The sequence below is a fragment of the Drosophila nasuta genome, chromosome 2R (genome assembly GCF_023558535.2).
Source record: "Drosophila nasuta strain 15112-1781.00 chromosome 2R, ASM2355853v1, whole genome shotgun sequence".
Lineage (NCBI taxonomy): Eukaryota > Metazoa > Arthropoda > Insecta > Diptera > Drosophilidae > Drosophila > Drosophila nasuta.
The window spans coordinates 8,936,345-8,955,889 of NC_083456.1; the positions used below are offsets into that span (position 1 = coordinate 8,936,345).

General features: G+C 40.1%; 1 protein-coding gene across 2 annotated transcripts in view; it reads right to left on the reverse strand.

The window, feature by feature from the left end:
- Window positions 1-991: 991 nt before the first annotated feature.
- The window catches only part of LOC132785446 (coiled-coil domain-containing protein lobo), a 34,423-nt gene continuing 15,869 nt past the window's right edge, over window positions 992-19,545 (reverse strand). For both annotated transcript variants that reach the window (XM_060791554.1, XM_060791553.1), the window contains 7 exons: window positions 3,370-3,729; window positions 2,589-3,303; window positions 2,245-2,426; window positions 1,956-2,171; window positions 1,679-1,900; window positions 1,421-1,615; window positions 992-1,354 (listed from right to left, as the gene is read on the reverse strand). In XM_060791554.1, coding sequence (XP_060647537.1) covers window positions 1,109-1,354; window positions 1,421-1,615; window positions 1,679-1,900; window positions 1,956-2,171; window positions 2,245-2,426; window positions 2,589-3,303; window positions 3,370-3,729 — 2,136 coding nt within the window. In that variant the 3' untranslated portion in view covers window positions 992-1,108. The remainder of the gene's footprint in view (window positions 1,355-1,420; window positions 1,616-1,678; window positions 1,901-1,955; window positions 2,172-2,244; window positions 2,427-2,588; window positions 3,304-3,369; window positions 3,730-19,545) is intronic.

A 19,545-nucleotide genomic window follows, 5' to 3' on the forward strand; every position in this document is an offset into this window, starting at 1 on the left:
CAGGCCGCTCACACATGTGCTTATGTGACGTGCTTCGCTGCGACAGCGACTGCGACTGCGAGTGTGTGTTTGTGTATGTGTGTGTGTGTGTGTATAAGAGAGTGAGAAAAGCAGAGAGTCGAGGGTGTGAGTGTGGGTCTGTGATGTTGGTGTTGTTGTTGTTACTGCCTCCGGCTATGTTTGTATGCCTTATTGTATGCCTTGAACCCACACACATGGCCGCGGCAGCCACTTTGTCCAATTTTCAGACGGTCACTTTTGAAACGAATTTTCCTCGCACTCACACACTCATACACTCACTCTCTGGCAGTCGAATCTGCTTTTGCGACGACGCTGTCCGCGTTGCTGTTGTGATGCAAGACCATGAAATTGGCATTCGCATTTTAGAATCCACTTAAACATACTTTCTTCAACCCCCATCCCTTCCCCATCCACACACAGCCTCCAAACCCACCCTATCCACTCCTCCATCTTCTCCTGTTCGAGTATCCGCTACCGTTCGACATTTATCCACGCCTACGTCTGGACGCAATATTCTCGCGGTGGTGACTTGCTTGGACTTTGAATGCTAAAACGAAGGCGAAAACTAGAACTGAGAAATATTATATTACAGCACATATTATTCTAGTCTATTAAAGTTTTTTCTAGTTGTTGTTGTTTATCTAGACTTTGCTCAGTATTTAGTCTACATAAGATCATCTTATGCACAAACTGATTTACACCAATCGTAACTTTTTTCATTTGTTTTAACTTTAAGATATTTTTTATTTTGCAAAACGTTTGATATTTAGACTTATGATTTACTGTATATCTTCAGATAAAAGACTATACTCACCTATCAGCATTATTTGACAGTTTTGTAAAATAATTTATTTCTATTAAGTTTTTAAGCTATATCATAGAATTTATACACACATTTTTCTCCTGTCTTAATTGTTAAACTACCTTAAGCTAATATTTCTATAGCATGGGTAAGAAAATCAAGTTTAATTATTTTTATTTGAATTTTAATTTTCACACGCTGCAAATAACATTTCCCAAATCTCAAACAAAATTTTCTTATAAGCTTAAGAGTTTCTCAGTTGTCTTAAACTGATTTAAAAGTTTTTCAGTCGTCGGATGATTTTTCTTCTTCTCCCTTTAGATTGAGTCGTGGATCCTTCAGCAGGGAAGCTTTAACCCACTCGTACTTCTTCTGAGAATCCTGATGTGTCAGAGTCAGACGCTGTTGTACCATACGTTTTCTCAATTCCAAGTCCTTGGCCTGTTGTACCAGTCGATTGTAGTCAAAGTTGTCGAATTGATTCTCAAACTTGTTGAGGAAACGATTCAAGGACTTTGCCTCGCTGGTCAGCTGAAAAATCAATATGATGTGTGAGAATAAGTCAAAATAGGGGTAAGTTCAATTGAAATATATTACGTCTTCATATTGTCGCTGCAGATTGTTGAGTAGAACAACAAAGCGAGTTTTCAAATCGTTTAGACAGGCATTATATGCCCCCATGGATTGTTCTTGAGTCAACTGCTCCTGGTCCTTGTAAGGTATCAAATATGGAGCCAAGAAATCTGCTGGCTTACTAGCCATTTCTTTCTTATGCTGCTGTTCCTGCTCATACTGTAAAATATAGATAAATATATTTAGAATCGTTGTGTTAAATAAGCTGAAAAGAAGAAGTACCAATTGCATTCTAATTTCTCTGGCGGCTCCATTGCGAAGTGGGTCGAAAAGACTGAACTTTAGCTTGGGCTCTTGTTTTTCCCATCGTCGCAGATCAAAGATGTTGTTCACATCGTCTTGAACCTTTTCAAACTGCTTTCGTATTTGATCCTCTGCCTGCAGTTGCTCCAGCAAAATCTTGTACAACTCGAGATTAGTGCGAACTGGATCCAAAGGATTCGCCTGTAAGAACTTACATTAATAACCGGATACTTTACTGCTATTAGGACTATCGCACCCTGTATATTTTTGTTAGCTTCTCATCATAAATCAATTCCTTGCCATAATCCGGTTTGGGCGGCTTTGTAAACTCCACTGTGGTGGCAGTCAAGGCGCCAAAAGTGTAATGGAACTTGAGTATAATTTTGTTCTGCTGAAACAGGAATGTACGACTAGCGAAATCGTTGGTGCCAATATCATTTTCCTCGTTCTTGTGAAACCTCTCAAATACTTTCTACAAGTATAGAGATAGACAGAAGGAAATAAGAAACTCTAAGCATTGACAATATGCAATTTTATATACGCACTTTAAGCACTCCACCATTGGGCTTAAACTGGAACTCTTTATACCAGCAATTGTCAGAGCGGTCCTTATAGTGCAATATAATTAACCCTGGATTCAGATCCACCGTTTCCAAAGAGTCGAGTCTAGAGTTGGCGCAGAAATACAACTTCCTAGGCTGCGAAACGTCCGAATAGTATTCCATACCTAAAAGAGAATGTAATTTATTTTAAATTTTATATCCACAGAATTCAAAATTAAATTAAAATATAAAATATAATTAATAAAATACAAAAATAAGCATACAAAAAAGAATCCTTGTAGTTATTAACCAACATTAAACATTGACATAATAAATTTATAACTTACATTCTAAGCTGTCATCGCGTCCTTTTTCAAACTGTTCTTGAAACAAATCCGTTTCATAGTTATATTTAAGATGCTTCATGTGATCAAAGCGATTCTTGTAATATTCGTAGCGCATCTTGGGCTCATTGCACTGGTCATCGTCGAACACCGTCAACTGCATTACTTTGCCATCACGTTGGGAATATGGTGAGAATCTTTCGTGAATAGCTCCTTTATACTGAACCTTCTTCTCGGAGCGTGGAAAGCGCTGTTCATAGTCTGCTAATCCAATATGCAGCCTGTTAACCCAATTGCAAATGGCATCCAGATGCTTCTCATCATTCACATCGTGCTCCCCATCTGCAATATTCTCATCCGATTCCATGTTGTAGATACGCATCTCTGGCGGCTCTCCGGGCAGCATGTGCTCCCAATCGTTGAGATCTCGCAGATCCCAACGCAGCTCGCCGACTCGTTGATAGTTCTGCTTGTTCACATAGTAGTTATACTGATTCCAGATGCTGTCTACTAGGATGTATTGCTTGCAGTTGGTTTCACAGATAAATCCCGTTGAAGGTTCAATGAAAATGCCCTTGGGTGGAGCCTCCACAACATCACCGTTCACATCGGTGTAAGTTATCTTTGGCTTAATGCTCCACGGTGCATTGTTGATAATCACAACCCAAGCGTGGGAGCGACGATAGTGATATCGATCGACAGCCATCAGTTCCATTTCCTTTTTATGGAGATTTGGAATTTCAGTTTGTTTTATCAGATTGCTAAGAAATTAAGAATAACGTACCGCCATTTGCTTACGCAACTGCTCCTGCTCATGTCGGTTCTGAGCTTCAGCTCGCTGTCTATGGACTTCTGCCATTTCCTCCTCAAGATGACTCTCCAAGTCCGGCAGCGGCCGCAGCTTGTACTTGGCACTCTTCTCCTCGTTCTCTTGCTCCTCCTCAACGGCTTTGACCTCTTCGATGGGATACGGATACGGCACATTGTTCTGCTCGTTGCGTACCGTATGTCCACGTGCAACTCCAGACACAACCATTGCCGGATGACCAGCTCCAATTAGCATGCTCACCAGCAACGTGGCCATTTCATAGGAGTTTCCACGACGTTTGCGCAGCAGAGTATCCGGAGATATCAAGCGAGTGGGCTGCAAAATAAATGTATTGTATTTAAATAATATAAAAGTAATCTGCAATTTATTTCAAATAGAGATTTTGTTGTGCAGAGCATTGTCTTGATGAGCGTTTTTTTTATAACAAAAATAATAAAAAACATTAATTTCCTTAATATAATTTAATTCAATTATTGTTTTGCTCTAATATATTTGAAATGTCAATTGATCGTCTCCGTCTATTGACACGGTCAGGGTTGGAGGAAGCATAGAGAATAATGAGCACTGCTTCAACTGCTTGCATATGTGGAAGCAAGCAGTTTTTGTTGTGGATGATGCAGCGAGCTGCCTTTGCATATCTTCAATAATATAAAATTTTATTATATGATAAAAATTCAACTTTTAGAATTCACTTAAAAAAATTTATTTCAATGAAGGCAGTTAATATTATTTTATATTTTTGTTCCACAATCATTGAACTTTCGAATATTTTTAGGAAATTTTTTTTTTTTAATTTTTATTTTAAGTCTAAGTCGATCCTACAACAACTATACTTTTTATCAAATGCTCTTTACATATTTATAAATATGTACATATTTACATATATTTATTATAAAGTAAATGAAATTCCACAAAATTATTTAGAGTCCAGCGTATAGCCATGGTTAAATAGTTTGATTATTATTTATACTTTGAATATGACATTTTAGTAGTAGTTTAGTAAAGTTAAAGTGAAGCTATATATATATACTATATAATTAAATGTTGAAAAGTCGCAAACTGCGAAATATTAGAAGAAATACACTTATAGAAAGGGAAAGAGACGTTTCATTCCAGGAATTGTCGCCCGAGTTGTTGCGCAGCATGCGATTGAAAGGACACCTATTACAACTACCTAAGGAAGTATGAACCTTGGCAAAAGGTTGTCAGAAATTGCGGGCACAGCAGGAAGTGAGAAAAGGAACTTATTTCGTTTGGTACGGAGTCAAATACAGTGCGATTTCTATAAGAAACTCAATGCAATTACGAATTGAACAAAATTAAAGATTTGCTCTAGATTTATACCATAGTCGATGTATATATAGTTTAGGTATACTATATGCATAGTATAAGACGCTAGGTAATACTGTGTATGCAATATGTAGATGATTTCTACAAATTAGTTTGCACTAGCGGATGTCCTGCGGTGTGCGTTTTATAGACGACGCGTCGTGTCAGTTTGTTACAGTCTCAAGCTGCGACAAGGTTGTAAATCGCACCCATCCTTAATCCGTCCTGTGTTTTCTTATCTCCGACCTGACTGACTATTTACCTGCGCAGCTGCATCGCATGTCTCTTAGCCCTGCTGTCCTTGTCTATGTCTACCCGTGTCCCATTCATCACTATTCCCTTATAACACGGGCCAACAAACGACACTATCCAGCGATTTGCCAGAAAAATATCACAGAACACCCTCAAAGACACACACAATAGCAAGCATAAAGCGTAACGAAATAGCCAACAGCATCACTTGCGTGTCCTTCCATTATTGGAGGGTCTTGCCAGGTACCTATGAGGACATTCATTGACGTCTCTTTGTACTTCTTGGGCTTGCCAAGTGTGCGGCATGCTTGTATTATATATAGTGCTATATGTCATATAGTCTATGACATGCGATTTTCGGTGTCACTGCGTCTAATAAAAATGTCCCGTGTCGTTGTGACTATTTTTTTTTATTTTGTAGCATATCATTGATCTATGAAATGGTCTTTGACTTCAATAGATCAACGATCAATTCTTGTCATAAATTAAAAGGTTTTCAATACAATTTCTCAATTAACACAAGTCAGAAAGCTTCAGTCGAATGTGCTCGACTGTGAAATACCCGATAACCATTTTGGATACAAGCAAAACACATTCTTAAAATACACCAAAATACTATATCAAAAAATACTGAAATTATACCATATAGTACATTGGGTATATCGATATATACCAGATTGTCTGCCAAAGCAACTAAGAACTCTAGTAAGTGATCTTTTTGCCCATACAAACCACAGTTATTATTGTTTTTGTCATTTTGTGGGGCCGTAAGTGAGCGTGGCAAAAATTTGAAACAAACTTGATCTACATGCAAACATAACAAGTGCTATCGAAAAAATTATATCTCTATCTCTTATTGACAGGCGGACATCGCTATATCGTCTCGGCTGTTAACGCTGAACAAGAATAAATACACTTTATAGTGTCGGAGATGCCTCCTTATGCCTGTTACATACATTTCCTGCCGGCACAAACTTGTAATACACTTCTGCCCTATGGGTAGCGGGTATAATAAGTTCCACAGATAAATTGTTTTAACTGATTTATGTTTTTAAATGCATAATATTAACCGAGTGAGCTTAGCATCAATAGCCCAGTCTATATCATTTACCATTTACAACTTATAATTTGCAATAGACCTTCTTTAATTTAAGATATACAACCAAAAATATTTTTTTAATTTAGACAGTTGATTCCATTTTATAATGAGGTCCGTCCCATTATTTTATTATTATTTTATCACTCGTGGAGTTGGTAAATATACAAATGTAAAATGTATAAAAAAATATCTACATTAAACATTTATTCCCAAAAGTTTTTTATTTCTTACTTGTTATTATAAAAGTGTCCAACTTCCCTTGAAATTTTGTGTCTAATAATTATTTGTTAAGATAACAACATGATAATTTTGATTGAGTGTGATAATCTTCGAAAATATTTTGATTGTATTTTTGTAAAGTGAATATTTTACTAAATAAAGAAATTTTTTTTTATGATTTGTTAAATACGATTCCCTCAAATTAAGTTTTTAAAAGGGTATCTTGTTTTCATTAATTTCATTAATTTTCTTTCAATATTAGGATATTAAATCTATTAATAGAAGAACTTGATGTCCATCTAAATATTTTCGCTGGCTGGCAATATATGTTTCACATGATTGGAGTATTGAGGTTGAATAGCATTCTGTGCAAACCTTGTGAACGCGCCCCGTTGTGTGGCGTCGTTTCGGAAAGTTTATTGAAATGCAAAATCCCCGTGAAGCCATAAGAATCACAATGAGGCGTTCGTGGCAGTACAAAGTCATCACAACGGAGCAGCGGTGTCATGGTGGGGGGGGAAGAGGCAGAAAGGGAAGAAGGGAGAGAGCGAGAGAGGTGAGGGGTGCATGTGAGACACCGCGGCATTCGAGGTCAAAACCATTCCCTGGCAGCCAAACCGTCGACAGCGTCTAATTGAATCCGCAGCACGGAGTGAAACCTCTCTCCCTCTCTCCGTCTCTCTCACACACATTGTCTCTCTCTGTTTCTGTCTCGCTTGTGACTGGGCTGTTTATTGTTTACCCGCTGATGTCGCGTCGGGCACCGTTGACGGTGGCGCGAAATAAGAAACGCTTCAAGGTTATTCGAACGTGTTAAATTAGGATCAAGCCGAGTATTCGCATTGGCAACAATACTGAATGGTGGAAGGAACATGACAAAAACAAAGGAAAGCAACACACAACAACAAAAGCAAAAGCATCGTGGAACAGGCGCCTTTGCCTCTCACTGCTTGGTTACTTAACCAGGAGGGGGACACGGCTCAAATTACACAAATGGCAATGTCCATCTGAGCAACACGACAACACAAAATGCAAAAATTGTGCACCAAAAGCAGCAGAAAAACAGCACAAAAAATAACACAGAGTAAGAAAACAACATTGGCATAAAGGGTGGCAAATACTCGGCGGAAACAAAGACTGACGCGACAAAAATTTCAGTGGCCGCGTTTGGCAGTCGCTGAACAACCGAGGAGATAGATACCGAGTGACATAAGGAGGCGACGACTGCCGTCAAATGGTGCTTGCTGCTGCCCCTTAAGACAAGCACACAACCACATTGACATCCGCATCAACATTCATACACGAGTACCCACACAGCCGTATGCTAGTAACCCGAGGCGAAGGACTCACGTGGGAGGCACATCGCTTATCGGGGCGCATAATGAGCCGCTGCCATCTTTGTGAAGAGCGCATAGAAACAAAGCGGTGAAATTCAGCGCGAATCCTCGAGCACTTGCGCTTGGGAGTGTTGCTGTTGCGACCCGCGTCTTCCTCTTCCTCATCCTCTTCCTTGGCTCCCCCCATCTCTAGTTCTTAAATGAGCACACACTCGCATACGATGAAAATCAGCGACTTAACCCCTTTATGATAATGGTCTGCACGGAAGTGTTATTGTCCTCGGGACAAAAGGATGCTCGGCATAAACACTAGCCATCGCAGCAACGAGTAATACGCGTTAAACCGCCGTCGTAATCACAGGCAATGATGAAACATAGTCACCAACAACGGACATAAACCCAAATCCACACCCCAGACTCCAAGACCCCAAAAACCCCTTCGACGACCTTTCGTGCGCGTCTCTTTCTTAATAATGACATATATATTTAGTGGGCATGTGGAGAAATCCGCCAGCATGGGCCCTCTTATTATATGCGCATCGTTTTCGCCAGGCCCATCAAAAGAGTCGCCAAAAGATAAAGACGTTGGTAGTTTTCTTTACTCCCAGCAAATATTTCAGACTGCAGATTATTGCAAAGTCAACTCTGCTGGAAAGCAAAGCTATATCATTTAAAGAAACAATTTTAATCTAGAAAACAAATTGTGTGAGTTAAAGTGCATTTTTTTATTTAATGTTATAAGATATTTGCTAATTTAATATATTTTAATTCCTACACGGAGAATAAAAAAACTACATAAATCCATACATATGTAAGTAATTTTAAAAAGACAAATATATATACTGCAAAACAAGTAAGAAAGCTACAGTCGAGTGTGCTCAACTGTGAGATACCCGCTACCCATTTTAAATAAGAACAACATATTGTGGTATTCATTTTAACATATACCAAAATAATATACCACCAGATACTAAAAATATTTAAAATGGTATATTTGGTATATTGATATGGTACTACATTCAAGATATACTATAGAGTGCGAAATGTACCAGATTGTCAGCCAAAGTAACTAAGACCCCTAGTAATAACGTATTTCGACAATTATTATCGGATCGCAACCAAATTTTCAGAAATCCCTATAGCTATTATCATATCTATCGTAATTTGCGACTCTAGCTTTAAAATTACGCTTGTTATTCAAGTTTTGTCAATTTATGGGGCCAAAGTGGACGTGGCAAAAGTTTAAAACAAACATGATCTGCGTGCAAACATAACAAATGCTGTCGGATAAAAACTATACTATAGCTCTATTTCTTATAGTCTCTAAGATCCAGTATTTCATACGGAGAGGCGGACATGGCTAGATCGTCTCGGCTGTATGAATATATATACTTTATAGGGTCGAAGATGCCTCCTTATGACTGTTTTACATTATCTGCCGGCACAAAGTTGTAATACTCCTCTACCCTATGGGTGGTGAGCATAAAAACATTCAATAGGCAATTTAAACAGATTAAATTATTGAACAGTAAAATTATTTCTAATGCATTTTTCTATTTGTCCTTTAAATATCATTGCTTAAGTTTTTTAATCCGAAGTTTTGCTATGTCGCGAGGAGATGGATAATCTTCAAGACTATCGTTTATTGTAGGGTATGTGCTAGCATGGACTTGGGGTACGCTCAGCTAAGAAAAAACTTCATTTGTAGGTTATTGGCGAAATAAAATAATGAAATGTGAGTATATGTGTAGAGTATATTGTTGTTGGTTGAAGAGTATCTTTAGGTTGTATTGCGCCATCAAGCAATCAAACATATTTGTCACGTTACGCCGCGTTAGTCGACTCCATCATGCGCGATTATATTACGCTACTAATGTGAAGCACACTAATTCCCTCTGAGAAGGAGAAAGCAAGAGCAAAATGCCAGAGACACAACGTGAAACCGGATGGGATGGGGTTGAGCTAGCCCAGAGTGAAATATCCTTTAAAATAAGGACACACGTATGGCTCATATTGATGGCACTCGCGCATTTGAACATTGCCATTTCTCCTGCCACCGGCATAGTCGTCGTCATCGTCATCGCCATCGCCATCGCATCACCTTCAGTTTCCGCGTTCACATTCGCGTCACAGGACAGCGTCGGTCCTTTAAGGGACAAGGGGGTTGAAAAGGAGACGTGCACCGAATGTGCCTCATTCGCGATGGCACGGAAATGTCGCGACGTAAAGGGATCTCACATATGATGTTTTGACCCATGCAAGGGAGTAACTGTTGGGGGTGCCGTCTATGGCGTCGATGCTGCTGATGATGCTGCCTTGGCTGCCTCTGATGGCGGTGGTGGTTGTGGTGATGGTGTTGCCTTAGGGTGTGGGGGTAGTTAGGGGCTGGGGTAGTTATTGCTGCTTTAAAAATTGTCACGAATGCTGCGAGATGAGTAAGCTAATCAAGCAAGAAACAACCGCTGCTAATCCATAACTGGAAACTTTATAAGCACAGCGTATATTATTAATAGTAATATTACTTGTATGCTAAAAGTAGAGATTAATAGACCTTCCTTAATAGACCAATCCTTAAATATTAATGCAAATACTAATAATACCAATAACAAATTGGAATAATATAGTATAAATACTGTATTAGTAGGATGTTGGATTTAGTCAGTATTATGTGACTTATTGCAAATTTATTTAATTTCATATTGAAGGTAACTAATTATAATAGACCAATTTACTTTTCTTAAAAGTCAAGGGACTAACTATTTTATTATCTACCATTTAACTGCACTAACAAAAATGGTAACAAAATTTTATTTAACAATTTAGTTATTGGTTCTGTATCCTCAATCTTAGCGTGTTGTACCACCTAAACGATATAATATACCGAATATATCTTATTTTCAAATTTTATTCACTTTTTATATCTCATATATATTATAAACCATTTCTTATTATGAAATTTGCTAACTTTATTGATCTGTGATCTTATAAACTTAGCTGTCGCTAAAACAATCAATAAGTAAAGAATCAATATATAGTATTAACAATTTTAGACTTTCAAGAACATTATTAGGATATTTCGCAAGTCCGCCTAGAATTTGAAGCGATGCGTCGGCGAGTGCAAATGATGAGAACGCTGATGCGGTCGCAAAGTCGTCGAGTGTTTATTCAAAGCAAGGAAGGAACACATAAGCAGGCGAGGGTGTGAGGATTGGCCACACGGTGAACGGAGTCGGCGACTAGTTTACTTTGAGTCCGAGTGATGTGTTTTATCCGCGCCGACTGGACATGCTAGCATGGCAAAACAGGAGCCAAGTGCCAGAGGCACAACTCAAACACGAACCAGAAACAGCAACAGAAATAGAGAAACAGGAGCAGCAACCAGAACCAGAACTAGAACTGAAGCTTATGGGCAGTGAATCGTCCTTAGCTCGTTGCTCCTTCCTACCAATGGCTAAGTTTTTTATCTGGCTGGTGAGGCTGAAGGAGTCGCCGCTGCCAGTTTGCCGGCGAGTCTGCGAATCGGCGAGTCAGCGAGAGGTCTTTCTTTGTGCCAATATGACGCAGGGCAGGCCAAGCGATAGCCAAAAGAGGGAGAAAGGGGAAAAGGGCTTTTGACGCAAAATTGCGGCACTCTCGACTTGGCTTGGCTTGGCTTGGACCAACTGCGATGGTCTGCGATGGCGAGGAGAGCCGTCTGGTCTGGGGCTAGGTTACTCTGAACCACCGCGTCTGCCACTTGCTCTGATCTCAAGTGGGCTGCTCTCTATTGTTCGTTTGGCTTGTATGAGGTGCGCTGCCTTCATTGCATATGCACATAGATGTACATTCACATTCACATCTACATTCACATCTGTATGCGATTGTGTGTATGTTTAAGTGTGTGTGGCAGCCGTATCCGCAACGTATTCTACGGTCCGTCAGTCAGTGTCAGTTCTACATACGCTGAAAGTCGCGATGCCTATGCGAGATGATGGCGTGATGCTGCAAAGGACGAAGGACCAGAAGTGGTATGGGGTACTTTCGAGGATGTGTGATGCTTGGCTGCGGCTGTGGCTGCTGCGACGTCAACGTCGCTATTGCTTTGCCGCCGGGTGGCGACTGCGGATTTTAGCTGAATTGGCGCGGGGTTGTGCTCTGATTGATGCCAGGGAACGACGGCTGCTTGCTCCTTCTGCTGCCTTGAATCTCTGCCTTGTCTTACCCGCCTGCTGCTCTCCGTCTGCGTGTCTGTCCTTTCGTCTGTCCCTGTTTGTCGCAGACGACGACGACGCTGCTTTTCGCTGGCTGTGGCAACTCTCGTAACTCTGGCAATGGCAATGCTGACCGCGCGACATGTTGCCCCTTCTCTTTCCCCTTCCCCTTCCGAGCGTTCTTGTTCTTCTTCCGTTGCTGCTGCTTTCTATTTCGATGAAAATTCGCGATTGTGTGCGTTCAACCGGAATCGACAGCGAGTTTGCCCCTTTCGCTGCAAAGGACACATCGGTTGTCCTCAGCAATTTTGTATTGCGTTTCACTTCAGAGTGACCCTTCCACATGCTCCTGCTCCAATCCTCTGGTTCTCCCTCCTACCTGGGCTTCGACGAGACTAGATACACAGAGAGGGGAGACTGAGAAATTGATGTGTGTTTTTCTATTGTTAATTTTATTGATTTGCCAGATAAATACAAATTCATAATTAATTATTGATTGGTGTCGTTTTCAAATGTTACACCCCATCCCTGCACATTTTCCATATCCTTGCAACCTATCTAGCACATACACTCTCTAGTTCTTTGGCTTCTCCTTCGCCTCCTCTGAGGCGCTCTTAATGCGCGCCAAATCGCGTTTTTGTGCTTTACATCGCTGCCGCAATATTTCCTTGTATTTCATTGTCGACAAGTGCAAAGGACTGCAAAGGACACGACACTCGAGGACCCCTTCTGGCATCCTCTTCCTCTCTCTTCCGCTCTGCAGTGTTTTGCCGTGTCGCCAACTTTGCTCTACCTGCAGTGCAGTGCAGTATCGATAATGAAACAACAACAGCAACAATTACAATAAGAGCAACAACGCCAAGAATAGACCCAAGAAAAAACCCTTTCAAAATCTATGCATTTCTCCCTCTCGTCCTCTCTCTCACTCTGTCTTTCTCTCTCTCTCTCTCTCTCTGTGCTAGGCCAATACAAAGGCAAATTTTTACTTGTCTGGCTGTAGCACACTCATCTCAGCGAGCGAGTGAGTCTCTTCAGCCGCATCGACTTGTCGGCAATTTCTGGCTAAGGCAACAATCCCAATGATGCAGCGTCATCGCGTTTCGCAAATCCCAATCCAAGTACTTCTATACACTTTCCTCCCTTCTCTATGTGTTCGTCGCCCTCGGAAATCGGGTGTGAAAACGAATGAATATCGCAAAACATCATCGAGACATCGAAGCTGACGCGGTTTCGGATTTTGGTTTGCTTTTGGTTTCTTCGACGATTTTAAAAAGAAATATGAGAGAAAAGCAGTCATTCTATTCAACGACGATTAAATACACTGTATGAAATACAGTAGAAATATTTATTGCCTAAGTTCATATTTCAACAGTACACGATTAAAATATTAAAATATAGTTTGATATTTTAGTTATTTAGTTTATAGAATTCAAGTCATAAAATCGATTTTGATATGATTTTGTAAGAGTATACAAGTAAACTCACATGGGAAGTCAGAATACATTTTAATCTTTTAAAACTTATGTTCGTTCCACTTTCGAACTATTGATCCAATGATAATAATACTATAATGCGCTTATTTACATAACCAGTTCAGGTCACTTCTTTTATAGTAGAAAACTGACTAGAAATGGTAACGATATTAATAAAAAAGCTTAAGGAGTGAAATATTAGAATACTTAGAATTAGAAAGATTACAGGTTTACATCCCATTTGTACATTACATTTTTTCCATAACTTGAAATATTAATGTAATGATATTAACCACCTATGTATACTCTATATTCTAAGGGGTCTAAAATTAGTTTGGTTCAGGGTATATCTTAGTTGAGCTCACTTGACTAGAAAGTATTAAGTTGTTTTTTATACCCGCTACCCATAGGGTAGAAGGGTATTATAACTTTGTGCCGGCAGGAAATCTATGTAGCAGGTAGAAGGAGGAATCTCCGACCCTATAAAGTATATATATTCTTGATCAGCATCAATAGTCGAGACGATCTAGCCATGTCCGTCTGTCCGTATGAAACACTAGATCTCAGAGACTATAAGAGATAGAGCTATAATTTTTCGACAGCTTTTTTATGTTTGCACGCAGATCAAGTTTATTTCAAAACTTTGCCACGCCCACTTCCGTTCCCACAAATCAAAAAAATCGAAAAACAAGCATAATTTTAAAGCTAGAGCTGCGAGTTTTAGTGTATACAATAATAACAATAGTGCGACCAGATAAAAATTGTGGAAGTTATTAAAGAAATTCTTTTGTATGGGCAAAATCGCCTACTTACTAGGGGTCTTAGTTGCTTTGGCCGACAATCTGGTATATCGTACCGCCTATGGTATATTTGGTTTTATTCAAAATAGGTAGCGGGTATCTCACAGTCGAGCACACTACTGTAGCTTTCTTACTTGTTTTTAGATTTTTTTTAAAATGCGAAAGTATACCTGTGGTGTAAGGACTACTCTAAAATCTTCAGTTATGTATAAAGTAACTTTCTCATGTATAGTAGACAGAGACTGTTAACTTATTACTAATTATGAGTAGCTTCCACAATGATTTGTAAACTCATTGCAATTTAGAAAAGAAGAATATAATTAATCGAATTGATAATTAATTCCAAAAAGCATAGTCTTAATACAGGAGTTAAGTTTATCAACCATATTTGAGAACGATTAATAAGTAGTATGCCTCGGTAGATGCAAATCAGTGTAAAATTGTTTAATATATAAAATACTAAATAAAAATAAAAGTTATTTCTTAACAAGAAAGCTTAGGTTGGCTTACACAAAAAATATTCTTGAGTAGTAGTTTAACTGCAATTAGGGATCAGTCGCAAATGCTTAATAAATACTTAGTTGGTCGCTATTTCGAGTACTTCTTATACGTAAACTGCATGTTGCAGATATTATTTGAGCAACGAGGTAATGGATTAGCATTGGATCTGGATAAGGCTACAAAGTTATGCAAACACTTGGCGCTGGATGCGACTGTGTCCAACCAACGTCGAGTATCTCAGTTGCCAAGTGCGAGTCCTGGCAGGAGTAATCGCATATTGCAGTTGCTCTTGTTGCTGTGTTGTTGTTGCTGTTGCTGTTGCAGTTGCTGCCAACTCACTCATCCTAGCTGGCTATGTACTGTTTTGGACGTTGTGCAATTAGCAGCTGATTGAACTTGCACATGTGTGTGTGAGTATGTGTGTGGGTCTGTGTGTGTGTATGTGTATGTGTATGAGCTGAAGTATCTAACGCCTAGCTGCAGCTACAACTCGGACTCGTATCAAGCGTCGTCCATCTTAGAGGCAAAGAATATCTTAACAAAGCTCGAGCGAATACATAAGAAGCAGGAGCTGCAACTATGAGAAGGGGGGAAAGGATACAAGAAAAACTGCATGTGTCTGCGTTATTTGCATGTGGCTCGAGACTCGAGAATGGTGAATGGTTTTCGGACGCAGGTTGCAGGACGCACTGGACGAAGTGGCAGCAGTGTGTGCAGCATGTCTTTCCTTGCTGCATATAGTTTAATTTTGAGAAGGATTCGGCCGCACGTTGCTAAGAGCTTTTGCCAAAGTCAGCGCCTGTCCCTGTCGCACACACGGCATCCCCGGGAAGCTCGCTCTCCTTCTCTCTTACTCTCTCTCTCTCTCTCTCTCGGACGGACTCTATCTGTTGCTATCTCTCTTCGGCAGAAGCAGGAGCAGGAGCTATGCTAAGCGTAAGCACGGTGTAGATGCAGTCCGAGTCGGTCAGTGGTCAGTAGTTGGTGGTCGAAATTGCTGCGCTGCGTCTGCCATGACGTCCCTCCGTTGGCGCCTCAATTGTTTCAAATTCTCTGTTTTCTGCAGCAGCAGCAAGAACGATGGCAACGACAACAGGAGAAGTGGCAAGCAGCAAGCAGCAAGTTGGATGGTGGCAAGTGGATGGTGGGCAGCACATTTAGCTTAGATTGGAAGGACAAATGCCAGCCTCGGCCAGCAACGTTTGCCTTCTTCTTACGCGGCGGCATCCTGGGCAGCAGCAGTCTGACATAGGCAACACACACACACACACGCGTATCACACACACACACACACACACATACACTGATACAGAGACAGAGGCGCACATGCGGATTCAGGTAACGGTAGCTGACAAAAGAGCTCGGACATCGGCAAGCCTCGGCAATGGTGGTGGCATCTGAGGTGGCAAAGGCAAAGGCAAAGGCACTCGCTGAAGCTGTAGCTGAAGCTGAGTTTGAGGCGGAGGCAGACTCCTCGAAAGCGAGAGAGACAGAGAGAGAGAACGAGTGAGTGAGCGAGAGGTTGAGGCAGAGGCAGACGCATTAAAACAAAGCAAGCTAGCAACTACGATATGCAAATCATAGCAACAGCAACAGCAACGGCAACAGCAATGAGCAGAGCCATGCCACAGCATGGAATAAAATGAAACGCAAGGAAAAGGATTCACGAGACGAGAGGAGCACTGGACGAACTCTGAAACTGAATATAACAACTTGCTGCTGCCGTTGCCGTTGCTGCTGCTGCTGCTGCTGGTGCTGCGGTTTTCGTCTGCTCAAATCGCCTTAGCTTATATCAAGACCAAGCAAGCCGGACACAAAACACATCCCACAGCGCCAGCAAGTGCGAGCAAGAGCGGCCAACTTGTGTCCGAAAAGGATAGCATGCTTTTTTCGGGTTACGAGTATATGCAGAATATAGTAGTGTAGTGTATTGGGTGCTTAGCAGGTAGCCTCCGACCTGAGTTCAGACTAAGTCTAAGAAGAGACTAAGAAGCCCACTCCGGATCTGCGGAGAAGGGATTAAACTATTTCTTTAGTACGTAATGCTGCAGAAGATACACTGAGAGAAACATTTGAAAAATTACGCATACGTGAAACAAAAAACATATTTATAAAATTATAATACAAAGAAAAAAACATTGAAAAAACTTTTTTTTGATTTATTTTATGATTTTTATCTAATGCTTCTAATTTGTTTTTAATTGTTACCAAATGAATTTAATTGGATTTATTTTTAACCAATTATTTAAATTTATTTATTACCTTGTTAGTATCAATTGTTGAAAATGATTAAAATCATTATGATACACCACAAAAATTTATAATTTCTTTATATAATGTGGTTATCTGTTGTTTATTTAATTATTTCCCAGTACTTTCGATTTATACAAATTTAAAAAAAAAATTTCTATAAGATAAAAGAATTAAATTTACTTTATATTTTTTTACTTGACCATGGTTATATATGAATGTGTTTTATTTTTAGTGTTATTTAAATAATTAATATTATTATTAAATATGGAGTTTTTTCTCATTGTTTTGCCTTATTTAGTTTATTTATTTAAGTATACTTTTACGAAGTGAATATTATAAGAATATGTTTTAACAATTACCTTATACATAATTATAATTTTTTGTATTTTTATATTATAAGAATATAAAATTTAAAAAGCTATTATTAATATTTATAATTGTTTAACTTTATTTTGTTTTTATTATTTAAGAATTAAATATCGGTATGTATTAAATGGTTACTAGGGAATCAGTATTACATTGAAAATCCAATATAAGCAAAAGACATTTGCGCAGTGCATTTTAGTGATTGGTTTTTCGATCTTAAGTTTTCTCTCTCTGTGTAGAGGATAAGCGGAAGGATGCGACAGGTTGAAACAACGATCGATCTTAAGCAGCTCTAATCGCACACACTTTGAATACGACGACGACGGCGAAGGTAAAGGCGAGTGCAAGTACAAGTGTGAGTGTACTCAGCTCAGACGAATGCATTCATCTGCATAGATTTGACCAAAGAAACGATGACAAAACCTGTTCGAAAGGGAAACACGGCAAACGGTCAGACATGCGTATAAGACATATAGAGTCCAAACACTGCGCTGCCTTTGTATTTCTTCGTATGTGCCATACACACACACACACACTATGCGAATACATACATCGTGTGTGTGTATATGTTCTTCGGTAGGTATAAAAGCCAGCTTTTTAGCAGGCAAACTGCAAATTTTGTTTTTAAAACTGCTATGTGAAGACAATGCGAGAAGATGTGGACTTCTCCCCAATAGTTGGGTGGGTGGCTAGATGGATGTGTGTGTGTGTATATTATGTACACACACACATGCTCAAAGATACACACACATACACATGCTCTCGGTGGCTTGGTGACCAGTGTCCTGCCCCATGTGTCTTCATCTTTCAATTCACGCGAAATTTTCCTTCGCCGACGCAGCAGCAACAACAAGGTGTGAGTGTGTGCGGAAGTTGGCAGCTGGTGGAGGACCAGGCAACAGGGACCACGAGCTCTGGCACCAGGGATGGGATGGGGGTTGAGAGCATGTGTGGTGGGGGATATGATGATGATGAGAATGCTGGGCAACGGTGACAGCGAGGCGGCCGACAAGTATGGGTGAAAGCGAATCGAGTTTAGTTCAGGACAACGACAACGACAACGTCGACGACGACGACGAATTCGTAATTGTGCGCACACACGCACTAACACCAAGCCATTTGACAGAAGGCGTTGGGTGGGCAAGGAGAAGGAGTTGGGAGTTCGTGGAGTTGGAGAAAGGACGATTGCTAGCCATGCTGGACGACAAATCGGCCGCTGTTGGATGGGCATTCACTCTGAAGCAGCTGGGCAAAAGGAGCTGCAGATATTAGAGAAAGTACACGAGACACCAAAAACGAGGAACCCAACGAGAACGAAAATGGAAAATTTTGACTTGGTGGACAATGGTCGCTTTGCTCTGGATGCTCTCGCTCGAATGGACAGCAGGACAACAGGGGACAACGGACAGGACAGACGATTGCTTGGTTGGTATTCACACAGGCTGGCTATCGACGGTGGAAATCTGAAGGATACAGACATACATATGTATGTATGTATTATGTATATATCCATACGTGACTTGCGATAAAGCAACTCTCAATTTTGCGCTGCAACGAAATTTGCGCTAAGGATGTTGAAATGTCCGTCACTCTCAGCGTGTGTTGAGTGTGTGTGTGTGTGCTTGTGTGTGTGTGTGTTATGCACACGGCGAATGAACCGAACGAATCGACCTACGGCCCCATGCCAAGAGCAAGTGGACTGGCTTTTTAGTAAGAATCCCATATATACCTTCGACTCGCACTTGTCGCTGCTCTAGGTGTAGTCCTCAAGTAAGGATATATGCGTATATGTGTTTGTCCGTACATATGCATACGAGTATTTGTCAGTTTCGAAAGCTATTCTTAGCGATTTCTCGAACTCCCTGCTGACGCTGTTGTTGCCTTTATCCTCGTTATAATGGTCAACGGCATCGCTGTCGATGTCGTTGTCGTTGTCGCTGCCTCTGAAGCTCAATCTCAAACTGAAGACGGAGCTGATATTGCATCTGAAGGTAAAGCTGACGCCGCTCTTGGTCATAAGACAAGCTGCAGTTGCGTTTGCTATATTGACATTAATATATTGTATGCACATGTTTGCTTGTGTAATCATCTTCTACCAACATGCAACTACCAAAGTCCTTATCTAACCATGAGTTCAGCACACGCATTTGTTCTTCTACATTAAAACATGAATTGTCTCTCATTAAAATGTCCCTTAATATTTATTCTTTAGTTTTATATAGAGCAAATTTAGCTACAAAATATCAATCAATCCAATAATCTTAGGTTTATACCTAGATTTTTCTTCTTTTTTTTTTTTTCAAAATATATCCG